The sequence below is a fragment of the Tamandua tetradactyla genome, chromosome 4 (assembly GCF_023851605.1).
Source record: "Tamandua tetradactyla isolate mTamTet1 chromosome 4, mTamTet1.pri, whole genome shotgun sequence".
Classification (NCBI taxonomy): Eukaryota; Metazoa; Chordata; class Mammalia; order Pilosa; family Myrmecophagidae; genus Tamandua; species Tamandua tetradactyla.
Window position 1 is genome coordinate 172,239,991 of NC_135330.1, and position 27,390 is coordinate 172,267,380.

Below are 27,390 nucleotides of genomic sequence, written 5' to 3' on the forward strand. Positions count from 1 at the left end.
TTCTCCTAGCCTCAAAACCATAAGCCGATAAACTCCCATTGTTAAAGTCAACTTATTGCATAGTATTTGTCTTACCAGCCAGGAAACTAAATTATAGGCAATGGTTTCTTAGACTCTACACCAAAAGCACAAACAACAAAGGAAAAATATGTAAATGTTATTTGATCTTACTGAAAAACTTTTGTGCATCAAAGGACTTCATCATGAAAGTAAAAAGACAACCTACAGAATAGGAGAAAAAACTTGGAAACTGCATATCTGATAATATCCAGACTATATAAAGAAATTTTACAACTCAACAGCACAAAAACAACCCAATTTAAAAAAATGGACAGGAAACTTGAATAGACATTTTTCCAAATAAGATATACAAATGGCCAATACAAGCATATTAAAAGATGCTTAATATCAATTGCCATTAGGGAAAGCAAATACAAAGCATAATGAGATATCATTTCACACCCACTAGAATGGCTACTATTTAAAAAATGGAAAGTAAGTGTTGGAGAGGATGTTGAGAAATAGGAAAACCTGTTTATTTGTTGATGAGAATATAAAATGTTGCAGCCTCTGTGGAAAGCAGTTAGCTGGTTCATCAGAAAGTTAAGTGTAGAATTAACATATGGCTCAAAAACCTCAGTTTTAAAAATATACCGTTTGATTTGTTAAAGCTGTTGGAATGCAATATATCAGAAATGGGATGGCTTTTATAAATGGAATTTGTTGAGTCACAAGTTTACAGTTCTAAGGTCATAAAATGTCTAAACTAAGGCATCCAGATAAAGTTACCTTGACCCAAGAAAGGCCACTGTCATATAAGAAAGCACATGACTGGTGTCTGCTGGTCCTTGTTCCCAGTTCCATTGCTTCCAGCTTCTGATGCCTGTGGTTTCCTCTCTAAGCATCTGTGGGCCTTCACATAGCTCCTCCCAGACACAACTCTGGGTTCTGGCTTGCTTAGCATCTCTTGGGAAGGCACATGTGATGTCTGCTGGGCTCTGCATCTACAGCGTCCCTGTCTAGGCTCCCTGTCTGTATCTGTGTTGGCTCTGATGTAACTGATTAAAGCTAATTAAGACCCACGTTGGATGGGCAGAGTTACATCTCCATCTAATAAAAAAGGGTACATCCACAATTGGGCATGCTACATCTCCACTGAGTAATCTAATGAAAAGGACACACCCACAATTGAGTGGGTCAATTTCCATGGAGACAATGTAATCAAAGGTATCCACCCTACAATATTAAATTAGGATTGAAGGGCTTGGGTTTTCTGGGGTACACAACACTTTCATAGCAGCACATACCCCAAAGAATTGAAAGCAGGGACTTGAATGATCTTTGCAAAGGTTCACAGCAGTATTATTCAAAATTGTCAGAAGATGGAAGCAACTCGTGTCCGTCAAGAGATGAATGGATAAACAATGTGGTATAAGCATACAATGGAAAATTATACAGCTATAAAAAGGAATAAAATTTTCATAGATGCAACAACATGGATGAACCTTGAAGACATTCTGTTGTGTGAAATAAGCTAGGTACAAAAGGACAAATATTATGTTATATCACAGAGATGAAATAATTAGAATAAACAAATTCATAGATATAGAAACTAAAATATAGGTTCCCAGGGGCCACAGTGGTGGTAAGAAGTGGAGTGTAAATGTTTAATTGGTACAGAGTTTCTATTTGGGGTAGTGGAAATGTTTTGGTAATGGTGGTGGTGATGGTCACAAAACACTGTGAATGTAATTGACAACACTGAATTATATATGTGAATGATTGAAAGAGGAAATTTTAGATTGTATATACATTACTAGAAAAATAACATAGGACTATACAACAAGCAGTGTACTCTAATGTAAACTATGGACTCTGATAGAATAACTATAATAATATTCTTCATCAGTTGTTATAAAGGTACTACACTAATGCAAAGTGTTAATGATAGAGAAACCTGTGTAGGGGTGTGTATGGGAGCTATATTCTTTGCATGATTTTTTGTAAACTTTTTTTTTTTTATTTTATATGGACAGGCACCGGGAATCAAACCCGGGTCCTCTGGCATGGCATGCAAGCATTCTTGCCTGCTGAGCCATTGTGGCCCACCTGATTTTTTGTAAACTTTTAACTTCTCTAATAAAAAAATCAAAGGTACCATTTCACCTATAAAAAGTCTGCCTGCTTAGAACAAACAGCAGTAAAACAGGTTTATCACTATTCAACACGTTTGTATATCTAAAACTTATTTACAATGATGACCATGATACACTTTTTTTTTTTCTTGAGCAGGCACGGGGAAATGATATGATATGCTTTTTCTATAAAATTATCTACCTTTCATTAATCTTTAGGTTTATAAGCCCATCTATTGAGTCCTTCATTTCATTTATTGCATTTTTTCAGTTCTATTCTTCCTATTTGATTTGAACTCAAAGGTTCTCTGGTGTAATTCTTCTTACCCTCTATTTTCTTTGACATCTTAATCATGGTTACTTTACTAATGACTCCAATATCTTGGCCACCTGTGGGCTTATTTCTGTTGTCTGTTTCTTGGTATGCCTAGTTCATTTTGATTGAATGCTGGACATTGTGTATAAGAAACTGTAAATGCTCTAGATCTTTCTCTAGAGAAGAGCCAGAGGTATTCTAGCAGGCAGCAGATGGGAAATCACCTCAATCTAATTAGGGACTAACTGAATTCAAGCTTGCCTTGCAGTCTTTTAAGAGTGTATGTTCTAGTTTTCCTCTTTCCTAGAAGGTAGTTTTTTAGGGAAACCAACTGACAGCTTAGGATGTTAACCTCTTCCTTTGAGTTTTCTCTGCCTTTTTTGCCATTTTGTGCTTGGCAAATTAGCCTCTTGCCCTGAACAGCTTAATCAACAAGTTTCTTGCATGAAATGTCTGTGCTTAGCATCAGGCTTACTTATCCTTCACTTCTTTCTGGGGTTTTGGGACCTCCATTTCTGGTTACCTTGCCAGCCCCAAACCCTATTCTTTGGTCTGCTCAGTTCTTTGAGTTGTCCTCTTTTTGGCTTCTCAGCCTCTTTCTGTACAATACAAATCAGCAAATGTATGGAGTTCATGAACTCAGTGGCTCTCTAATGCCTCCTAACAGATGTGTGTGTGTGTTTAAAATATTTTCTGGGGTGTGAGGGTGGTTGAGTGGTAGAATTCTGGCCTGCCATGCGGGAGACCCTGGTTCAATTCCCTGCCCATGCACTTCCCAAACAAACAAAGAAACCTACAAAAACATACAAATTCAGTAAATGGTGGTGCAATAACAGGATACTCACATGGAAAAAGAATGAAATGTGACCCTGCCACACAGCATACAAAAAAAAAAAATTATATGCTTTCTAAGTTCTCAATAGAAGAAGTATGTTATAAGCTCCTTACACCTGGAGACAAGTTTCTACGAATTTTTGAAACAGTTCAATATAACTGAAATAATTGTCATCATGTTGGTTAGGATGATCAAGCTAGGGATTCTTTGTCTTAAGAAATCTAGCATTGATGATTGCCTGATCTTTTAAATAAAACACGTGATTTTTATTCACCAAATGATACTCTCTTCTTGTTTTAAGGAGACAAAAAGAGAAAGTCCTCTTTCATGAATTAACTGTATATGAATAATTCTTTGTATTTTTAGAATTTTGAACTTTCTAGAATGTTTTTACTTAAAATATTTATCCTGCAGTCATGCATGTGTGTCTTTTATTTCCTTGTTTTATAGATGAGAAATCAAAAAACCATACTAAGTAAATGGCTTAAAAGAAGAAGCTAATTGTTGACAGGAAGAGCTAAAACCCAAGCTCCCGACTCCCACTCCTGTCTGGTATATTAATAATGACCTCATTCAGTTTTATTTAAATCATGGCGTATAAATTACTTTTTAGAAGCTGTACTCACACTCCTAAATTTATTTAACTTTGTGATATCACTTGATTTGTGTTACCATTTTTAATATAAAAAATCTCCAGGAATGAGAAATGTTATATGTACTTTGAGATGTACACATATATGCACATAGGCATGTGCACAGATAGACATACACCTTCAGTCTTCTATCAAATCTAAATAGAAAGAAATCCTGCTAATTTGATTCCAGGATTTAGAGCAATGCTGTGCACATTCTCACACATTCTTGTGTGTTGTCTGATACTAAAAAAGGTGTTCACAACCCAATCAGGTGACATGGAAAAGTACGCAGCCTCTATTTGATAGGATATCAAATTTAAGACTTAGAGTAATTCTTGGCATTGAAGTTAAAAAAATGAGTTGCCTCCTCCAAATAGTCTCAGTTACAGTAAGAAGTGGTTTATAGTCCCCTCATATCTCTAGCCCTGTTCTTACGGTGAGACTCTGATGTGGAATATTCCTACTTTTCCTCAGCCCCCTTATTTACAGTGTGCCAAAACTTCATTGCTGTATTACCAGAGGCTCTGAAACTGCAGCTGTCAGGATCCTTAATCCCCTCTGTGTGGACTTGTTGCCAGTGAGTATAGTAGTAAACTGTTTGCTTTAGCATATCATTTTTGGCAGTATCAGAAGTCTCATCGGGAAATCAAAAGTTGTGGATGATACTTTTTTAACCTTCTGGAAACTCAGCTAACTCATTTTGGTATGTTTAGATTTAACATTTAATAAATTTGGACTTCAGAGAGACATGTATAATAAAGACATGTTTAATGAACGAGGTACTAAATTGGGAACACAATGTGTGAATGCTTTTGCTATTGCTTAACTATGTGACCTCAGTGACTCAATTTAACATCTTGTTTATCTTTATTTGTAAACTGTAGGGAAAGTAATTTATCTTCTAACTGAAGGATCCTGTAAAGAAAAGTGTGACAATGAGAAGTGTTTTGGGAGCCTTGGAAGAAAGGAGTGCTATATTAACTCAAGATAGTATAGTCATTATTTATTATATGACCCCAAATTGAGAATGTAAAACATCAAATTGTTGTTTTCCAAAGTTTGAATAATAGCTTGTTTAAGCTTATTCATGTTATATGCTCCATTTGAGAGGTTTAAAATAATTTCTGCAGTTTTAAATAAGTTTGTTGAGATTGTGAGGAATCATTAAAGAAGAAACTACTCAGAAGACTATTAAACAATCAGGCTGTCTCTCATTGCAGCAAAGTTAATGATACATCAATGGAAATACCTGAATTTTATATCTCTTGTATGAAGAAAATCTTGTTTTAGATTAATACCAAGATTTTCACTACACTGAATCAAATCCGTTTCCTCCTGATGTTTTGGTCACCTCTTAAATTTTAGAATTTCTATCTTAGTCAATAAACAGATGATATTTTTCTTTGTGATAGATGAGGTAGTCTTTTTCTAGTAGTTTCTAAAATTTCTGACTCTGAAACTTTGTTCTAATTTTGATTTGTACTAAACAGATTGTTACTAGACAGTCATTCTTAAATCATGGCTTATTAATATTTTAATATAATTGTCTCATATTTGAAGTTCAACTTTATTAGGTTAAATATAAAAGCACTCAGTAATACTTTGAACTTATTATTACCATTTGATATTTTAATGTATTATTTACCTAGTCTCCAAGAAATGAACAAGAAAACATCAAAATATAACTATCCATTAATTCATCCCTTAATGGATCGAGAAGCTCCAAAAGGTAAACCATTTACTGTTTCTTTATGTAACTCGATTAACTCTAAGACAGCCAATTAACAGAATGTAAAAGCTTACCTTTGGAGTGTTTATTAATATCTTGATGGAAGCTAGTTCTTTTATCAACTTCATATTATATCTGCATATTATATCTTGACTTGTGTTTGCTAATCTACAAATATCCGTAATAAAGTTTGATGTCTACTGCTATAATAACCAATTGTTCTGATGATGTTACAGACAAATTTGACGGACAATAAATTAAATATACAAACTTACAAATAATTTAGAAGTTTTTTTTTGATCTGCAAAAGGGGAATAAGTGCTATACACTAAATACATTTCAGATAAGAAGATAGCAAAAGAGAAAAATATATTTTTATGTAAAATGACAAGTTTTTATTAATGTTTAGATGAAAGATGAACTTAAACTATAAAAATGTTTCTAGCCTCTGTTTCTGGTCCCTCTGATATATTAATTAAAGACAAATACACAATGTAATTTGATTCTAGATGCAAGGAGAACTACTGTAGTTATTTAGAATTAATTCACTATTTTTATATGGTCTTAAGTTCAGATGTAACTTTGTATAGATTACGTAATATAACTATTCCCATTGGAAAGGATAGAAGGATTAGTCCAGTTCTCATATTTCAACATTGGCATGAAGATCCCAAGAATTATAGGTTTCACTATTTATACAAATATTAAAGTTAGCACTGTTGTGGATGCTAAAATATTCCTCTGTTTATCGTTTTTCAATGCCACATTGTAATCTAAGGTCTCTAAACCTCATCCACATTGATTATTCTGAATAGCCTATGTTTTCTACCTCTTGCCAACCACTATTCTCCAGCTCTTAGCACATACAACAATGTGTTATGAAATAGTAGGGTGTTTCTGAAGGCCTGCAGCCTTGGAATCGCTTCATCCTAGTTCAGAGATCAGTGCATGTTTACTCCCAAATCTATCACCCCAATTGCTTAGTTGACATCTGACATATTGTCTTGTAATATTGGTATCCTCTGAGAAAGAGATGCCAAGATGGTATTAAACATGCAAGAAACTCATTGAAGAAAACGTTTGTGGAAGTTGAAGAGGGAAGGAATAGAATGGGCAAGGGGAGACTTCAGATTATGATGCAGGTCTGATACCTGTGAAAGGAGACAGAAGCATAGATTGGTTAAGAAGAACCTAAGACTGCAGCATGGTTCTGAGAAAGTCTCAGGTGGGCTAATGGGAAGTCCCTAAGAAAAGCTGTCCACTAGAGGAGTTCTATATTAAATAGGGGTGGTTGGCTTTCAAAGGCAGCCCTGGGAGGCAGCCTGGCCTCCTGGAACCGAAGGTATGGGAGCTGGCACTGTTGATCAACTATTCTACCAGCAGCAGGTTCTTTTAATCTCAGTGGAATGCTCCATGGCTGGCACATCATGTCATGAGTTAATACGCATCAAAACCCCACAATTTTGCTTTGGTCATTTGCCCCTCCATCTATATTTTCTATCTCCATTTATGGCAACATTATTTTCTCACTACTCAAGTGAAAAATCTAGAGCATCCTAGTCTTCTCCCTCTCCTTCATCTCCCTAATTTTTTCCCCTATCCCCATTTCCATTATAAATTGCCTCGATTCTAGTGTTTGTTACTTATTCTCTTGACTGTTGTAATTGTTTTCTAATAAGCTGCCCCATGCTGATCTAACTCCCTTTGTTTACCCTCTCCAGTTCTTTCTACACAACATAACCTGCATTATCTTTTTTAAAAAAAATTTTAATTGTGACATATATACAGAAAAGCAGTAAATTTCAGCATTCAGTTTAACAAGTAGTTATAGTGGAAATTACAAAGTATGGTCTGGGTTACAGTCCCATAATTTCAGGTATTTCCTTATGGTTGTTCTAATACACTAGAACCTAAAAAGAAATATCTATATAATCTTTTGGTAGTGATAATCATTTGCTATATCTTAATTTCTTTGTTATAACTCCTCCCTCTCATTTGATCATTCCCTTAATCTTCAGGGATATTTGAACAATGACCACTCTAACTTCATGTTGAAAAGGGGTGTCGACATTATGGGGTAGGAAAATGCAACTGGTTGATGTTTTGTGAGAGACTGGTACCTCTAGGTTTTAGGGCTTCTCTGGCATAGGAACAATATGGAGGTTTTAATTTTCTGAAAAGTAAACTTAAGGGTGCACGGGTAACTCAGTGGTTAGAATACCCATCTTCCATGCAGGAAACCCAGGTTCAATTCCCAGATCATGCACACACATGCCCCCCAAAAAATAAAATAAAAAAAATTAATAAAAAGTAAAACTTTTTTAGATCTTAGATAGAGCTCTGGGTTTTCTTTAGGGTTTTCAGGAATAGTGTTGGTTGAAGCTTGGCATACCTTGGCCATTTGTAATATTGAATGAGCTTGCATAGGAGCAACCTCCAGAATGGCCTCTTGACTGTATTTGAAATCTCTTAGCAACTGAAACGTTTTTTTTGTTATATTTCTTTCCCCCCTTCTTGAGAAGGCATTCTCAATCCCACAGTGCCTGAAAGTCATGTCCCATGTAGGCTCATCTCTGGAGTCATGTCCCATATTGCCAAGGAGACTCACATCCCTGAAACTCAAGTCCCATGTAGGGGAGAATGTAATGCATTTATTTAAAGAATTTGGATTACAGAGAGAAAGGCCACATCTGAGCAACAAAAGAGGTTCTCTTGGGATGACTCTTAGGTGTGTTTTCTAAGTAGGCTTACCTTTACTGTTACAGAAATAAGTTTCATAAAGTCCAGCCTCAAGATTGAGGGCTTGGCTTTTTAAACTGGGAGTCCTCAATGCTTGAGAGAATATCAGGAATTTCTCACGTGGGGAAACTAGTAGTTGCATATTTTTTTATCTAGTCCCTCAAGGGACTCTGCAAATACGTTTTTATTATCTGCCTCCAAAACTCTGGAATGCATCATAGTATTACATTCTGCTAATATTGAATCACCAGATCTCATTCCCTATTCTAGGCTCCATGGCCTCACTCTCAATTTTAGACAATTTTCATTGCTCCAGAGGGAAAAATAACAGACATACACAGCTACACAAAAAAGAAAACCGGAACACCACATATCCCTTATACAGCGTATTTATTTACCCCTAGGAATTGTGTGGTACTAGTAAGGTATTGCTGTTAAATATAGTCCATAGCATGTGATAGGTAGTTTTCCCCATATACCACTTTATCATCAATTCTTTGTAGAAGTGTTATACACTTGAAGTAATTCATGCCAGAACTTATTTATATTTATAGTGCTAATCAGTGAGGTACATGATTTGAGACACCCCTTTCAATCATATTCAACTTCAATAGGCACTGTTACCTGTAATCCCAGTAACAAATTACTATCCCCTCTATCCATTCCCAAACATTTAAGATCAACCTCATTAACAAATCCCTGTACATATTAGGTAACTCCCCCTTCTGTTACTTCTTTCTGTTGCTAGGTCCCCTATATTCTACATATAGACTCTGCATTTACATTTTCTAGGTGGTTCATGTTAGTGAAATTATACAGTATCTATCCTTTTGTGTCTGGCTTATTTCACTCAGCACTATATAGGATCATCCATGTTGTTGTATACTACAGGACCTCATTCCTTTTTACTGCTGCATAATATTCCATCATATATATAGAACACATTTTGTTTATCCATTCGTCTGTTGACAGACACTTGGATTGTTTCCATCTTTAGGCAATTGTGAATAATGTCACTATGAACATCAGTATGCAAATATCTGTTTGTGCCATTACTTTCAGATCATCTGGGTATATACTGAATAGCAGAATTGCCAGGTCTTAGGGCAACTCAATATTTAGTTTTCTGAGAAATTGCCCAACTGTCTTCCACAGGAGCTATTTTGACCACTGTGGCATTATAATAAGATTTAAATTCAGGAAGTGTAAGTTCTCCCACTTCATTCTTCTTTTTAAAGGATGTTTTTTGAGTACTTGTAGCCCCTTTCCCATCCAAATAAATTTGATAACTAGCTTTTACAAGTCTGCAAAGTGGGTTGTTGGAATTTGAATAGCTATTGCATTGAATCTGTAGATCAATCTGGATAGAATTGACATCTTAACGACACTTAGCATTCCTATTCATGACCATGGAATACCTTTCCACCTATTTAGGTCTTCTTTGATTTCTTTTACTTATGCTTTGTAGTTTTCTGTGTACAGATCCTTTGCATCCTTGGTTAAATTTATTCCTAAATACCTTATGCTTTTAGTTGCTATTGTGAATGTAATTTTTTTCTTAATTGCCCCTTCAGTTAAGTCATTACTAGTGTATAGAAACATTACTGTTTTTTGCACATTAATCTTGTATCCTGCCACTTTGCTGAATTTATTTATTAACTCAAGTAGCTTTATTATAGATTTTTTTGGATTTTCCAAATATAGGATAATGTAATCTGCAAATAATGAGGGTTTTACTTCTTTCATTCTTATTTGGATGCTTTTTATTTCTTTTTCTTGCCTAATTGCTCTAGCTAGAACTTCTAGCACAATGTTCAATACTAGTGGTGACAGTGGGCATTCTTGTCTCATTCCTGATCTTAAAGGGAATGCTTTCAGCCTCTTACCATTGTGTAAGATGCTGCTGTGGGTTTTTCATATATGTCCTTTATCTTGATTCCTACTGAATCAAGTTTGAAGTGTTTTTATGAGAAAAATATGCTGAATTTTGTCAAATGCATTTTCAGCATCAATAGAGATGATTATGTGATTTTTCCTTTTGTTATATTACATTAATTGATTTTCTGGTATTGAACCACTCTGACATGCCTGGAATAAACCCCACTTGATTGTGGTGTATAATTCTTTTAATGTGCCATTGGATTTGTTTGCAAGTATTTTGTTGAGAAGTTTCACAACTATATTCATGAGGGAGATTGGTCTTTATTTTCCCTTTCTTGTAGTATCTTTATTCAGTTTTGGTACTAGGGTGATGTTAGCATCATAAAATGAGGTAGGTAGTATTCCTTTTTCTTCAAATTTTTGGAATAACTTGAGCAGGAATGGTGTTAGTTCTTTTTGGAATGTTTGGTGTTTTGGGGTGTAATGATCTCTAGATGTTTGTTATGTCTAATTCATTTATCACATTGCTTGGGTTCTCTGTTTCCTTGTTGATCCTCTGTCTAGTCGTTCTATCTATAGAAGAGAGTGGTGTATTGAAGCTTTCCTCTACTGTTGTAGAAACATCTATTTTTCCCTTCAGTTTTGCCAATGTTTGCCTCATGTACCTTAGAGTTCCTTGACTGGGTGCATAAACATTTATGATTATTATTTCATTTTGGTGAAGTGTCCCTTTTATTAATATATAATTATTAATTATTATATATTATACATTATTATTAACATATAGTGTTCTTTATCTCTTATGCCCTTGTTACCTTTAAAGTCTATTTTGCTTTCTTTTAGTTACAGTTTGCATGGAATATCTTTGTTCATCCTTTCACTTTCAATCTATTTGTATTCTTGAGTCTAAGATGAGTCTCCTGTAAACAGTATACAGATGGATCATAATTTTAATTTCATAGTGCCAGTCTGTATTTTTTAATTGGGAGCTCAGTCCATTAACCTTCAAAGTTATTACTGAATAATAAAGGTTGCTCTTGAATCTACCATCGTATCTCTTGCTTTTTATTTGACAAATCTATTTTTTCCTTGTCTCTCTTTCTCTCCTTTAAGTTCCCTTTTCTAATACTCTTCAGTTCTGTACAATCCTCTAGACATCTCTCTCGTCTATTTATTTATTTTTCCACCCGACAGAACTTCCTTTAGTATTTTGTACAGGGCAGGTCTCTTGTTAACAAATTCTCTCAGCATTTGTTTGTCTGTGAAATTTTAAACTCTCCCTCATTTTGAAGGACAACTTTGCTGGATAAAGAATTCATGGTTGGGAATTTTTCTCTTTCAGAATCTTAAATATATCATACTACTGCCTTCTTACCTCCATAGTGCCCATTGAATAGTTAGAATTTAGTCTTATATAGCTCCCCTTGTATGTGGTGGATCACTTTTCTCTTGGTGCTTTCAGGACTTTCTCCTTCTCTTCAGCATTTGACAGTCTTATAGTGTGTGTCTTGGAAGGGGTGTATTTGGATTTATTCTATTTGGAATCCATTTGACTTCTTTGATTTGAATGTTTATTTCTTTATATAAGGGTTGGGAAGTTTTCCCCAATTAGCTCCTTGAATACTCTTCCTAGCCCCTAACTCTTCTCCTTCTGGGATGCAGTGATTCTTGATTTGCACATCATATTGTCCATCATTTGCATGGGATCCAATTCAAGTTTGTTTTTTTCATTTTTTTTTGCAATTTGTTCTTATGTGTGTTTGAATTTGATCACCCTCTAGTTCACTTATTCTTTGTTCTGCCTCTTCAAATCTGCTGTTGTGTATCTCTAGTATATTTTCTTTTTTTTGACTTTTATAAAGGGAATTTATTAAGTTACAAGTCTAAGGCTATGAAAATGTCTAAATTAAGGCACCAACAAGAGGATACTTCCAAGGGGAAAAGCAGCATCCGGGATTTCTCTGTCACATGGGGAGGCACATGGTGACGTCTGCTGGCCCTTTCCTCCCAGGTTTTATTGCTTTCACCTCCTGGTTCCAGTGGTCTCCTCTCTGAGCTTCTTCTCTCTGTCTCCAAACTCCTGAACCCTCTGCTGTTTGTGTCGGCTTTTATAAGGACTCCAGTAAATTAATTAAGATCCACCTTAAACAGGTGGGGTCACATCTCCATCTAACCAAAATGTCATGCCCACAATTGGGTGTGTCACATCTCCATGGAAACAACCTAATCAAAGATCCCACCCAAACAGTAGGTCTGCCCCCACAAGACTGGATTAGGATTAAAAGAACATGGCTTTTCTGAGATACATAAGAGTTTCAAAACAGCACAAGATTTTTTTTTAATTTTTAAAATTCGTTACCACGTGGGTTTGTGGTTCAAATTCATGCTGACTATGTGATGAGACACACACACAGTCATGTCAAGTATACCATTATTTTAAAGTTAGTCCACAGTTCACAAGATGCCAAAGCAAATGGAAGAAATCAACACAAATCCCCTCTGGAGTAATATCATCAACCCCAGCCTCACAGATGAAGTTTTTTTGTTTATTTAAATACCAAAAAACACCAAACAAATGCAAACATTTGTAACTTTTGATCATTCCGTTCTACATATATACTCAGTAATCTAAAGTTTTTTTATTTATTTAAAGATTTTTTTAAAATACCAAAACACACCAAACAAATGCAAACATTTGTAACTTTTGATCATTCCGTTCTACATATATAATCAGTAATCACAATATCATCACATAGTTGCATATTCATCATCATGATCATTTCTTGGAACATTTACATCTATTCAGAAAAAGAAATAAAAAGAAAACAGAAAAAAAACATATCCTTTTATATCTTTAGCCAGCCCATCGATGTTATTTAGGAGATCTGTAGATATATTTTTGAATAATTGTTCCAAATTCTGTGTCTCCTCTGGCTTTTTATTCTGGTCATTTGGCTTCACCATATCTTCTTGCATCTTTATGTATTTTGTGATTTTCTGCTGGTTTCTAGGCATTTGATTATCTTGATAAGGTTATTTTGAAAGTTGATTTCCCTCACTTGCTTAAGATTTTATATTGCCTGGGTTTGCATTGAAGGTTAGAAAAGCAATTTGCCAGAGTGCACTTTCCCTGCTTCTCCCTACCATCCACCACTCCCCAATTGCAGCAACACACTGGGCCAGACCCACCTAGCAATAATCCAGTCAAGGCTGCCATTCTCTGTGGGCTGAAAGCCGCTGATTCTGGGGATATGAGGTGGATGCTGTACACCTCAAGTGAGACCCTGCTTGTGGGCATAATGTGTCTGGTGATGTCTAGTCTCCTGCATGGAAAGGCCTTGAACTCCAGGACTGATAGTTTCCACTTCCCCAGCCAACTTTTAGCCCAGGAGTGCTCTGCTTTTCACCGGCCAGCAAGACCTGGGTTTGTTTTATGACATTGCTTTGACAATTGAGTCATTGGTAATTCTCAGCCAGTCAGGGCCAGGTACCCTTTCAGGGGGTGTAGACCAGCTTCCATGGGCCTGGGACAGGGTCTGGAGAGGCTCTGAAAAGCCCAGCAGTTCCCCTGCACTTTCCAGCCCACCCAGCATATGGCACTGTTAAACGAGTTAACCATCCTTAGAAGCTGTTTACCTTTGAGCCCTGGCAGCATCTGCCCAGGCAGGGCTAAACTGTGGGAGTCCTATGCCCTCACTTAGCAGGCCCAAGTCTGGCTCAGTGTGGGCCTGTGTCTCCTACTTTACTTGCAGTGGAGGATTCCTCTAGTTGCCCCAGTCTGCCACCTTCTCCCTGGCCAGGATCAGATCTCCGGCTGCTATTTGCCTCACGGGTCGGGGAGGGGCACCAAAACCTAGGGCTGGAAGCAATGTCTCTGTCCACATTTTCCCAGACTCTTCATCCCTCACTGACCTGGGCTTTGAAATGTCCTACCCCCCACCCCCACCCCGGGTCCCTAAACAGTTAGTTTGGGTAGTCTGAGCCTGGCTGTTTGCTGCTTTTAGAGAAGATGTTGCAGTCTCTTCCCTAGGCCTCCATTTTCTAAAATTCCTCCTTCTGCTCTTTTGTGTTCTGCTTCTCCCTTCTAGTCTATACCTTTCCAGCATTCTGAACAAGTGAGAATAGCCCTTTTTTCCCACTGAATTTCATGGGAGAGGTTTTCAGTAGCTGTTTATGTCACCATGTTAATGATATCACCTCTGCATTATCTTTTAGAATTTCAAATCTCATCACATTTGTATTTTACTTAAACTTCAGTGCCTCAGTATACCTTATAGGATAAAATAAAAACTTCTTAGCATAGCATAAAAGGTGCTTTATCTTATGCCCCATGGATCCTATAGTCTTTGTTTTTTGCACGGGCAAGCTCTGGGAATTGAACCTGGGTTTCCAGCATGGCAGGCAAGAATTCTGCCACTGAGCCACTATGAATCCTATATTCTTGTTATCAGAGTTTTTGAAATTGTAGAATTGATCAAGAGATTGTTTTTGCCAATGTGTTTTTGTACATGTCATTGCATGTGTATGAAGCACCTTGCCCTCTCTTATTTGATTGACAAACTCATAATCATCAAAGAGCAGGTAAAATTTTTCTGAGCTTTCTACAGGAATTTTTGAAGAATAGAAAATTTCTGTGTTAGTCATCTTTGTATTCATAATGCCCAGGTGGAGTGAATGAATGAATTAGCTATAATTTAGTCCTTTTGGCTGGATATAACATTTTCTCATTGATGGTGATCTTGTATTTCTGATCACCAGTCAATTTATTCCTTTCAAGACCTATTACAAATTACTACGCAGAGATATCACATGAAAATCGTTCATGGGTATTGTCATAAATTTTTATAGAGTTGGATTAATGGGTAATAGGGTTTTTACAAACAATATTGCCTTAATGTATGAGGAATAAAGCTTGAGTAATTTTATTGTTGCTTAAGAAATGTATAAACTACAGTCTGAGACAATATATTTAATATATTAGCACATAACTTGCACATATTACTATTGTGAGAATCATTAATACATCTTAAATGTTTAAAAAGTAATCTGAATAGGTACCTTCTAAATGATATTAAAAAATGTCCTCATGTTGAATAAAAATAACTCTTTAATATAACAATTTACCTCAAATCTTTAAAACTCAGGTTGAACATCAACTTGGTATATCATTTGGTGCCCCCTCTGGTAGGCATACCAGTACTTCAAAATCAGAAATTCATACTTTGATCCTGGACCCAATGCTGCTGCCTTAATATAGGCAAAATATCTTGTTCTTATTTTGTCCAGACGAAATTTTTGTCTTCTAATTGGCTTCTAAGGTCCTTTAACTATACTGCTGTCAGAGCTAAGTTAAAATATAATATCTGATCATGTCAATTCCAGTCCTAAATTTTTTATTGTTTCATCTTCATCTTATAGAAGAAAGATCAACATTTTACCTACGTCTAATCTCAACCTACTTCTTAAAGCTTATTTTCTATGACTTACCAACATACACTTTGTACACAATCATAACCAAGCTTCTAATGGCTCCCGGGACCAGTCTCCAGGCCATGGTGGGTGTTCCATCTTCCTAGATTGCACTTCCTTTCTTCTCTTGTCTCTCATACTCATCCCCAATCTCTCAAATGTCTCCCCCTTTTTAATTCTCCGCTTGATTAAATCAGTCACCGCTACTTCTTATACCATCACCCAATATCCCTTCATGATGCCAGCAGCAAGCTCTGAGTGCAACTAATTTTGATTCTTTTTTACCCCACTTGCACCCTGTGCAGTTTCAGTAAATGATGAATATTGTTTCTTTTGTAAAGACATAAAATTTAGTATTGTTTGGTCTACTTGATTAGAGTTACAACCCCTGTGCAGTTCTTGAAACTAGCAGACCTAGAGACAGAAAATATCTGTGAAGTCTTCTCAGGAGTTAAGTTTGAACATGAGGGCCTATACTTTGACATTGCTGAGGCATTCAGAATCGTATCTCTCAGGCTGGTCTGTCACCATTTACTATCTGAAAATACCCTTAACATTCTTTTATTTGAATCTCTAGGCATTTCTAAGAAGCACATGACATTCATCTTTGTATAGATATTTCAGTTGAATGGCAGTCTCTTTCATTTAGTAGAGGGTTTTTTACTTTAAATTTTGCTGACAGATTTTCATGACAACCCTCAAATGGAAGTTTGAATTCATTTGCAATAACTATTAAAGAATTTTGGGGGTATATTTATATGATCTGATCCTTCCACTTACTATTGTTATTATTGACCTTAAGAGTATAAAAGAAGAATATAGCTAGAGACTCTATTTTTGAAGGCTTGCTGCAATCCAGCATTGAAAGCCAATTCACGGTTGAATTTTCCTCTGAAGAAAATCATCATCATAATGTGTTAAAATCTTGCTAATTTTCACTTCATACTTGAAACTCCTTTAATTCTCAGGAGAACAAGAGCACCTGGTAGATTTTATTCACTACCAGCAAAAGATTTAATAGCAGGGAAGTATTTATAAAATGAAGGATTTTTTTGTATTTATAAAATAAAGATCGTATATTAAAAAATATCAAATATATATACGTATCAAATATATATCAAAAATATATATGTATCTCAAAAAATATTAAACAGATAAGCCCAAGATATCAACATATTGTAATTCTAAGACTCGATTATGCTTTATTTATAATGTGTTTCAATATTTATGCTTTAATTTAAAATTCACTAATAATATTCTAAGATTATAATGGATAACTTTTATCTAAGGGTACAGAAAACCAGAAGTATTCTGCATTTTCATAAAGGGAAACTAAGATGCAGCATTTTATGTAAGGTAATCTGGTTCCAGTTGTCTGTTTTAAGGCCTGAAGGCTAGATAATAAGGGAAGAATATATGTGGGGAAGATATTCTTCAGAAATGTGTATTAGAATTCCATTATATGATAATGCTATTGATTTTCATTGGAAAATTGCTCTTCAAATCTTAACTAAAGACCAAAGAATATCTACTAATTCATTAATCTTCTCAACATTTAATTCTGCTGCATTCAGCAAATAACTGAGAGTGCAGGTTGAGGGGCATTTTCTTTGTAAATCATGTTTGGAGAACAGATTTCTTGCCTTTATTAAAACAAAGGTGCTCCATGGATGCTGTTATAATAATGCAGTTCTTCCCATTAGATTCCAGTTATAGATTCTTATTATTATCCTTGAAATGGTGGTGGTATTGCCAAAACTTAAAATTAAATGTTTCTTTTGATTTAAATAAAAATATTTTACTAGATTTAATTTCTGGACCATGTACAACCTCCCCTCCCCAAATATATTTAAAAAATTGTTCCCTCAAAATCTGTAAATAGAAGTTCATACTGGAAAACAGCAAACATAGTTTTAAGATGGAAAGAATTGACGTGTGTGCATGTGTGTGTGTGTGTGTGTGTGTATGTAGTGATTGCTGTACAAATCCTAAATATTATATCCAGACAATTTATTTTAAGCTATGAAGTTCAGGAAATTTTGGTTTAAAGTTTTCAATATGCTAATTATTTCTGTGAGTGTTACTTAAAATGAAATGCCATACTATTCATGATAGTATTGAAATGGAAAGGAGATTTTTAATATGAAATATTTTCAATTAAGTTTTATTCAACCTGATGTTTCCCATATTATATATGGTCACTGTAGGTATAAGACTAATTTTGAATTGCCATATATGATGAATAGAGTCATGCTCTTTTACTGTGTGTATGCAATTCATAGTGGTTATGGTTGTTTTGTGAAATCTATCTGAACATCCTTTATTTTGGGGGTGCAAGTAATTTTCAATTATATTAATATATATTTTAATGTCATTTTTCCATTTGAAGGTAAAGACATGGTCATTGTTAAAAAGAGATGACTAGCTCTGTTTATTTAGAAAGATGCCGTAAAAACCAGAAATTCATTCATTACTTTGTAGCTGTTAGAACAGCAACACTAATCTGGCCAAAAAGAAAGTGCAAAGGGAGAGATATCAGATTATACCAGTAAGTATTTACTGGTAAAGTTTTTATATCAAAGATTGGAACTTTAGGAGATGCTCCTGGGATTTAGTGTTCTCAAACATCTATTATTCCCTAATACCTTAGGTGACTTGTCAAAGTGCTACATTTACAAGGAGTGTGCAAGGAGGCCCAGGAGGATAAATTCAGCTAAAGGTCAAGGAAGCAATTAATGTTCTCTCTTTTTCCCTAAAGAACATCCACAGCAAATGCTGCACCTCCCCCCAGTCTTAGGAAGAAAGAGAATATAATGAAATTAAAGTTTAAATAAAAAATATCACCAAGAATAGTAATTCTTAGAGCTTTAACTGAATGTGGATGTATGCAGTTTTTAAGGGTAAGTATAGTGAAATGTATTAGAAAAGGTAGCTTTAGCTGATGCATATCAATTTTTCATCTCTTCATTTTCTCTGCATCTCAGTCAAGGGTCACTGTTTGTGGTAGTGTCAGGGATTGATCCTGCCACTATAGGAAGGGTGGACTGATCCCTTCCTATAGTGTGTAGTTAAATTGGGGTTCTTTGGGGGCTACTTGGTTGTGTTGGGGGCTTAAGTACATCTCTATTAGGGATCCCTGAATTTAGGCCAGGAAATAATCTTGGCAGAAGGTGCTTGCTGGAATTGTGGGCTCCCAGGGAAGTTTTCAGCAACGACAAACTTAATTTACCCCCATCTTGCCACACTATTTCCTGAGTAATGGAGAATAATGACACTGGAGCTCATAAGACAGGGTTCGACAACTACTTCTTCCCTTAGGACTCAGGGATTCAGACCCTCTCACTTCCATCCTTGTTTCAATATAGTGGAGAAATGCGAAAGTCTTTTGAGGGTTTCACTTACTCTTGAATATATATATATATTTTATTTTTCCTGGGTATGCACTGGGAATTGAACCTGGATCTCCAGCATGGCAGGCGAGAATTCTGCCGCTAAGCCACCATCGCACTAGCCATTGAATCCATATATATTTTTTAAACCATATTTTTTAAGATAGGCACTGGACCAAAATTTTTCTTTGCATATTCCTTCCCTATACTTTTTTTTTGATATGCTGTATGGCGGAGATCACATTTCATTCTTTTTCCATGTGAGTATCCCTTATTGCAGCACAGTTTGCTGAATTTTTGTTTCTTCGGTTTTTCATTTGTTTGTTTGCTTGTTTATTTGTTTGGGAAATGCATGGACCAGGAATTGAAGCCGGGTCTCCCACATGGCAGGCAAGAATTCTAGCACTGAACTATCCTTACAAACCATTCTTCCCCTATAATTTTGAAATGTTTTTAAAAATAAAAATATGCTCTTTTTTTTTTTTTTTTTTTTGCATGGGCAAACTCTGGGACTCAAACCCAAAAGCCATAAAGCAATGTGGAGATACTCACATTCAGATATATGCAAATTAAAGCTGCAAGGTATCACCCTACACCCACTGAACTGGAAAAGATTACAAAGTTGGACAATGGGTATTAATGGGCTTGTAGAACCTCAGATATTTCTGGTGAGAATATAGAATGTCACTGTCATTCTGGAAATCAATCTAATAGTATTTTGTTATATTAAATACACAAATATATTATGACCGTTCTAATTTGCTAGCTGCTGGAATGCAATATACCAGAAACAGAATGGCTCTTAAAAAGGGGAATTTAATAAGTTGCTAGTTTACAGTTCTAAGGCCGAAAAAATGTCCCAATTAAAACAAGTCTATAGAAATGTCCAATCAAAGGCATCCAGGAAAAGATACCTTGGTTCAAGAAAGCCAGTGAAGTTCAGTGTTTCTCTCTCAAGTGGAAGGGCACATGGTGAACATGGTCAAGGTTTCTCACTCAGCTGGAAGGGCACATGGTGAACATGGTGTCATCCGCTAGCTTTCTCTCCTGGCTTCCAGATTCATGAAGCTCCCCGGGAGGCATTTTCCTTCTTCATCTCCAAAGGTCGCTGGCTGGTGGACTCTCTGCTTTGTGGTGCGGCAGCATTCTCTACTCTCTCTGAATCTCTTTCTCCAAAATGTTTCCTCTTTTATAGGACTCCAGTAAACCAATCAAGACCCACCCAAATGGGTGGAGACATGTTGTCACCTAATCCAGTTTAACAACCACTCTTGACTAAATCACATCATCCAGGGAGACGATCCAATCACAGTTTCAAACATACAGTATAGAACAGGGATTATTCTACTTTTATGAAATGGGATTTTGATTAAAACATGGCTTTTCTAGGGGGCATACATCCTTTCAAACCAGCACAATGACCCAGGAATCCTACTCCTGTGTATATTCCAACAAAATTTGTACACAAGACCATAAGCGGATAGGTATGAGAAAATTTATCACAGCACTACTAGTGCTGGCAGAAGTTGGAAACAATCTGGATGTCATCACTGTATAATGTGGTAGATGCATACCTCGGAGTACTAGCCAGCAGAAGAAATCCAGGCTACATATGTAGCTACATTGTAGGCTGGACTTGGGTTCCTCTTCTGTAATCTGCCAGTTCATTTTTCAGTGCAACAGCTATGTTTTTCCTTGTTAATTGGAGAATATACAGATTTTTGGTATATTCTAGATATTCGTCCCTTTTCAGTTTTAGAAACTGCAGAACATCTCCTATTAATGTCTGTTTTAAAATTTTGTCTGTGGTGTCCTTCATTGAATAGAAATATTCATTTTTGATATAAGGGTACTCATCAATTTTGTGTATTGCAAGTTTTATTTAAGAAATTTTTCTCCTTCCCAATGTCACAAAGTTATTTATTATTAACTTACTGTGTTGCCTTTCACATTCAGGTCTTCAGTTCATCTGGATCCACCTTTATAAAAGATGTTACATAGAAAGCCAGTTTTATTTTTCTTCAAATAATGTGTTCTTACCAATAGGTACCTGGGCTGTCTCTGAAATCACTTTTTGTCCATTGGTCACTGAGCTTGGTTTTTGTCTGGATAAAAGCAGGCGATAAGGATATACTAATATACATTACTGAAATAACTGGAATTGCATTGTATAGCCAATACAGATAGTTGGGATCTTATATTCCATTACGAGTCTTTTATTGCAGATGATGTGATTGGTGGTCCTTAAATATATGGCCTTAAGAAAGTATATCAATTACTGTTTGATTCATGTATCTTTGCAGAAATGGATAGTGGTGATTTTATATCAATTAAAGTCAGAAAGATGTTGCCAACCTGATGTATGAAGTGCAAGCTTTAATTATAAGTCATTTTTCAAATTGTTTATCCTATAATTCCATTGCATCAAAAGTCAGTGAATATTCAAAAGTGAATTAGAATCAGTAGAAATACTGCATTTCCTCTCCTTTTTCATGGTTTTATTAATACAACCACTGTCCTTTTATTTTCTTTTCAGAAAACAGACAAGACTATGAAGATGAGCAGGTGGTTGCGCAGATCATGGCGAGATGCTTCATTCCAACTCTAATAACAACAGTCCCCTGGGAAGGTTTTCACTTTGTTGGTCATGAGATTCGGATCAATGAAGCCATGGATTGTTATGGTGCTTTTGTTTGGTCATCGGTATAATTTCTTATAAAATTTCAATTTTGTTTTGTTTATTATTATCTATTATTTCAAAGAAGAAAATAGGCTAAATAGTTCTACTTTGTGACACCAAACATCACTAAAATTTGGAAATCACAAAATTGAGAAATTGATTTCAGCAATTCTGTTTCTGACTTCATCAAAACATATAGGATTAACAATGAATATTTTTCCCCTTTTTATTTTTTATAGCGATATAAATTTAGAATTCTAAAAAATTTTATTTCTCATTTAATTGACTCCATTTGGGTTAAGCAGTTATAATAGAATCTGTATGAGTCTAAAGGCAGGAGACCCCAACCCTCCACTACCTGACTTGATCCATTACACTTTTTTGAAATCATTACTATTAGAAGTTTCTTCAGACCTAAGCACCTGAACTTTCTATTTTTAGTTCTCTCTCTATTTTTCTCCCCACAATCCCCAAGGACTTTTTCTAGCCTTAATGTTGAACCTAGTGGAGGCTGGACATTCTGTTGATAATTTTTTGAGTGAGGTATATGTATATACACAAATACACAAACTCATTTGCACGTGAACAAATATATATATATAGTAGCATTAGTGAGATATATAACAGAGTTTAATTTTACTTTCTGTTATTACTTGCCTAGCACCACTTTTTCCTTTTCCTGTTTTTTTTCAAACTTTCAAGGCCCTTGTTCTATGCTATTTTCTGGAAACAAATGCAAAGCAATATAATGTGGTTGACAAAAATGTAATCGAAATTGGAGCTGGAACAGGACTCGTCTCTATCGTGGCAAGTTTACTTGGTAAGTGGGTATTTTTGATTGAATGGAGTCAAAGAATTTAATGATCGGGTATCATTAGTTGCATTTGCTATCCAATGAACTGTGACCTGAGCCTAAAAGCTCAGGGAAAGACTTCATTAATAAAATGTACCAATTTTAAGGTCACCTTAATGGTTTCTTCAGAATTTTCTATGGAAGCTGCATTGATTCTTTCCATGAAGTGCTATGCTAAGTCACAAATCTTAAATGAGATATTCTAAATGTGAGGTGAACCTAAGCATTCTGGTTCCTAGAGGAGATGTGCAAAATACCAGACATGAACAGAATCTATTGCTGCTGATTTGATTCTGATGTACTTTAGGCTTTAGTTATTTACTCCCCTGTACCCTCCATGTAGCTATATATTCTTCTTGGGTTCTGAAGTCCTATGCTTTTATGAAAAAAAAGCACCTGTTACAATAAGGATACATAGGGGAGGTGTATTAGAAATGAAAAACCCTCCACTGTTTGCTTCTATTTTCAGGTGTTTTTCCTTGGATTTAGTTTTTTTTTTCATTTCCATTCTTCTTTTATGATCATTCATTCTCTTACCACATCTTTTCTAACTAAATGTGTGATTATCTCTATGTATACCTAAGCTGTCTCAGCCCAATCTTTTTTTGTTGTTACCTATTTCATTGCCTTAATTTAGCTGCCTTCTCTGATGTGCACTACCCAAATCTATCTTGATTTCCTTGATCTGCAGGAGCGCACACCTGCCACTCTAAGACCTCGAGAGGAGCTCAAGATTTAGCAATTAGCAACTTTCTAAACACTGAGGAAATACAGGATCCTTGAAAGCCCTACATATATATATATATTTAAATTCTCTGTCCTAATATTGCTTTACAAAGTCACTATTCCATTTATTATGGATAAAGTCAGTCACCATTTGATTTATTCCTGAAGGCTCTGTGATCTAAGAGAAGAATTTGCATTTGAAAAAGTCATTATTTTTATTAAAAAGAATTGATACCTTCTGTCTGCGTGTATAACTTAAAAGAAATATCAAAAGAAGGAAGTATCATTTGGTCAGTGTTCTGAAAGTGGTGGTGTTTACCTCTCAAGAGTCAAAGTTCTGAATAATTAGCTTACAATCCGTGTGGCCAGTGGGTATTCTTTCCTGATCTTGGGACCTGAAAAGCTTTGATGAAAATGATGGACTCCCTCCTCCTGACTAGAATGCTTATGTTTGTATTTCTGTGATTTTATTAGGGTGATATGTATATTTCCCTCCCATTTTAGTATTTTCACAAAATATAACCAATAGCTAGAAAAAAACATCTTTGTGGCTAAGAAATAGATTCTAACTTGGTCTGAGCTGAACTAGATCCATCTTCCAGTTTTGCTTTCCCATTTTTTATCCTAATCTGTTCTTGTCTGGTGCTGTGGAATTGGCCAATCCTTGATTTATATGCAGGTTATTTTCAGGTTTTGCTACTGCTCAGATTTTGCATTAAGAACCATTTTTAAGGGCGGGCCGCGGTGGCTCAGCGGGCAAAGTGCTTGCCTGCTATGCCGGAGGACCTTGGTTCGATTCCCGGCCCCAGCCCATGTAACGAAAACGGAGAAACAAAACACAATAAAACAAGAAAATGTTTAAAAGATGTTTCCCTTTCTTCCTCTCTTCCTTCCTTCTATCCTTCCTTCCTTCTCTCTGTCTTTCCTTTAAAAAAAAAAAAAAAAAAAAGAACCATTTTTAAATTGATTATTTATTGATTAATTTCTACCTGTTTGGTCCTTCTAATTTCTTCCTTAAAATGACCATGACTATCCACTTTTAATGCAGAAATTGTTTATATTGTCCTCATCTGAGCATTCTGCCCTGCATCTATGATCTTGGACTTTATGAGCACTATAAGTGTGTTGTGGCTAAGTTTTAAACATATTTTGGGAAAATTTAACACTTATGATGGAGTCAAACTGAAAAACTTGGCCATAAACATAGATGTCATGATACTTTCTTTTTTTTTTTTCTCAACTGTCCATACCTGCTCAGAAATATATATATTTTTTTATAATGCATTCTTTTTTTTTTTGATGTTTAAGTCATCACTTTTTTTATTAATTAAAGAAAAAAAAGAAATTAACACAACATTTAGAAATCATTCCATTCTACATATGCAATCAGTAATTCTTAACATCATCACATAGATGCATGATCATCATTTCTTTTTTTTTTTTTTATTTTAATTTTTTTTTCTTTAAAGGAAAGACAGAGAGAAGGAAGGAAGGAAGGATAGAAGGAAGGAAGGAAGGAAGAAAGGGAAACATTTTTAAACATTTTCTTGTTTTATTGTATTCTGTTTCTCCGTTTTTGTTACATGGGCTGGGGCCGGGAATCGAACCGAGGTCCTCCGGCATAGCAGGCAAGCACTTTGCCCGCTGAGCCACCGCGGCCCGCCATGATCATCATTTCTTAGTACGTTTGCATCGATTTAGGAAAAGAACTAGCAAAACAACAGAAAAAGATATAGAATGTTAATATAGAGAAAAAAATAAAAACAATAATAATAGTAAAAAAAAGGAAAAAGAAAAAGAGACAAACAAACAAACAGACAAAAAAAAACCTTTCATTTGAAAAAAAAAACCTATCATTTGAAAATGATACTTTCAAAGTAATGATTGAAAAGTCTTCTTTCCTCCCTCCACTTCTCACACTAGAGCATTTCCCTTTCAACTGTGGATGCCAAGGTTGTATACACTCCTTTGGTCTCTAGTGAAGACCAGGAATCTTTTAGGGAAGTACTTATTCATCTTTCGTTGATGGCTCTTTATTGTTCCAATGAGGTTGCCAAATATTTTGAATTTCTCTTTCTCTTGATTACCTTTCTCCCAGCATGTAGATAAATGGAAAACAACAAAACAACAACAAACAAAAATCCAGGAGAACAGAAAAATTCAATGGACCTCAGAAGTACCATGGGAATCTTAAGATGTTTTATAAAATTTTTAAAAATAAAAAAAAAAAATTTAAGGGGAGGCATATAGCTGCCTTAATATCCGTTTTGAAAAGCATTCCCCTTCTGTGTTTACTGAGTAGTCTTTTCTTTAGGACTAGCAATGTGCAAAATTGCAGAATGCGTGTGGGCTTGCAGCTTGATTATTTTACCTTATCCCACAAGAATGACCTTTTCTACTGCCCTTTGTTTCATAGGTGCTCATGTGACTGCCACAGATTTACCTGAAGTACTTGGGAACTTGCAATACAATATTTCCCGGAACACCAAAATGAAATGCAAGCACCCACCTCAGGTTAAAGAACTTTCCTGGGGAGTTGATTTAGATAAGAACTTCCCCAGATCTTTAAACAATTTTGACTATATCCTGGCAGCGGATGTTGTCTACGCTCATCCTTTCCTGGAAGAACTCCTCATTACCTTTGATTATCTGTGCAAAGAAACTACTATCATCCTCTGGGTCATGAAATTCAGGTTGGAGAAAGAAAATAAATTTGTAGATAGATTTAGGGAGTTGTTTGACCTGGAGGAAGTTTGCAGTTTTCCTAGTCTGAATATTAAGTTGTATAAAGCTATGAAGAAAAATCAGAAGAGTATATAATATCCACAAATAAGAATTTGGAAGTGCTAGGACAATTTCAAGTAGATAGTAATTTTAAAGAAGACCCTGAACCACATAGGCCTAACTTAACAGTGTCTAACTTAAGGGAAACACACTCACATAGGCACACACAGACACATAAAGTAATGAGAATAGAAGATACTCATGTTTGCCTCAGCCCACATAGACCTTTTCCCAGATACAGCATGTTGGTCTGGAAGATTTAAGAAATTTGCTCCAAGTCTATCTGTATCAGGACTCAGAACTGCCTTCTACTTATGTGGTAAAAAGAACTATTGCCTGTTGCCAAAGTCATACTATGTGGTCACTGGGCAAGAAACATGTTTGTTCTCCTAATCCCTCTATCATACTTCATGCAGTGACCATTTTTTAATGTGTAATTGCAGAATGATCGATTTTAATAATGTTATCTTTGAAATGAAATGTCATTGTTTTAAACATAGGATTATAAGGTTCTCTCTTTAGTAATAAAGAAATCAACTACAGTCTGATCTGCAAATAAAGCTGAAAAGCCAGGTACATAATATAACAGTAAATGTTAGACTGTTGTGGTTTGCATTAGTGCTGAATGATAGGTGGTCTGTCATCTCTGCTTTGCAGGGTGGGCCTCTAGTGAAACCTCTGAAATCAATCAAGCTTGTGGATTTGCAGTTATAGAAAAGGACATTTCACTCAATTAAATGAGAAATGAATGGAGGTAAATAAAAACAGCTGGATTTTTAGGGGAGTAATTGTTTTATTTTCAAGCTAAATATAGTTATTTATATCACAGAAAGAATTAAACTGTAAAACTTTTGGTTGAAAATACATATGAAAAGATTTAGTCCTCTAATATCCAATAATCAGACATATGGCTGGTTTTAAAATTTAAAGCTCTTCTGATGAAATCAGAAATATTTAAACTCCTGTGTGATTTTTTTCACACAGACTTTAGAGATGAGAATAAAATCTGAAATAAAATCGATGCAAGGAGGTAAAAAAAAAAGATTCTGTACAATGTAACTGCCTAGACTGTATTAGTGAGTAACCACTATTCAGTGTCCCCTGTAATGTTTGCTGGTCTGTCACCATGCCCTTGGCTCTCATAGGATCAAACATTTCAGCTTTGGGCAGAACCAAAAGGACCATTTCCTATGAGTCTGATCTCTAAGCTGGAATGCAG

The 27,390-nt window shown here is 35.5% G+C and overlaps 1 protein-coding gene across 5 annotated transcripts; it reads left to right on the forward strand.

The window, feature by feature from the left end:
• The first annotated feature begins 4,094 nt into the window (after nt 1–4,094).
• On the forward strand, nt 4,095–26,764 carry LOC143681531 (putative methyltransferase-like protein 21E). Of its 5 annotated transcripts, none has more exons than XM_077158637.1 (5): nt 4,099–4,498; nt 5,571–5,650; nt 21,665–21,831; nt 22,511–22,628; nt 25,804–26,764. In XM_077158637.1, exons 2-5 carry the CDS (start codon nt 5,581–5,583, stop codon nt 26,205–26,207), a joined length of 759 nt encoding a protein of 252 aa, XP_077014752.1. In that variant the 5' UTR covers nt 4,099–4,498; nt 5,571–5,580; the 3' UTR covers nt 26,208–26,764. The 5 variants fall into 5 exon arrangements, with proteins under 5 accessions (XP_077014756.1, XP_077014752.1, XP_077014753.1 ...); XM_077158638.1 differs by lacking the exon at nt 4,099–4,498 and adding an exon at nt 4,506–4,624; XM_077158639.1 differs by lacking the exon at nt 4,099–4,498 and adding an exon at nt 4,705–4,950.
• Nucleotides 26,765–27,390: the final 626 nt, after the last annotated feature.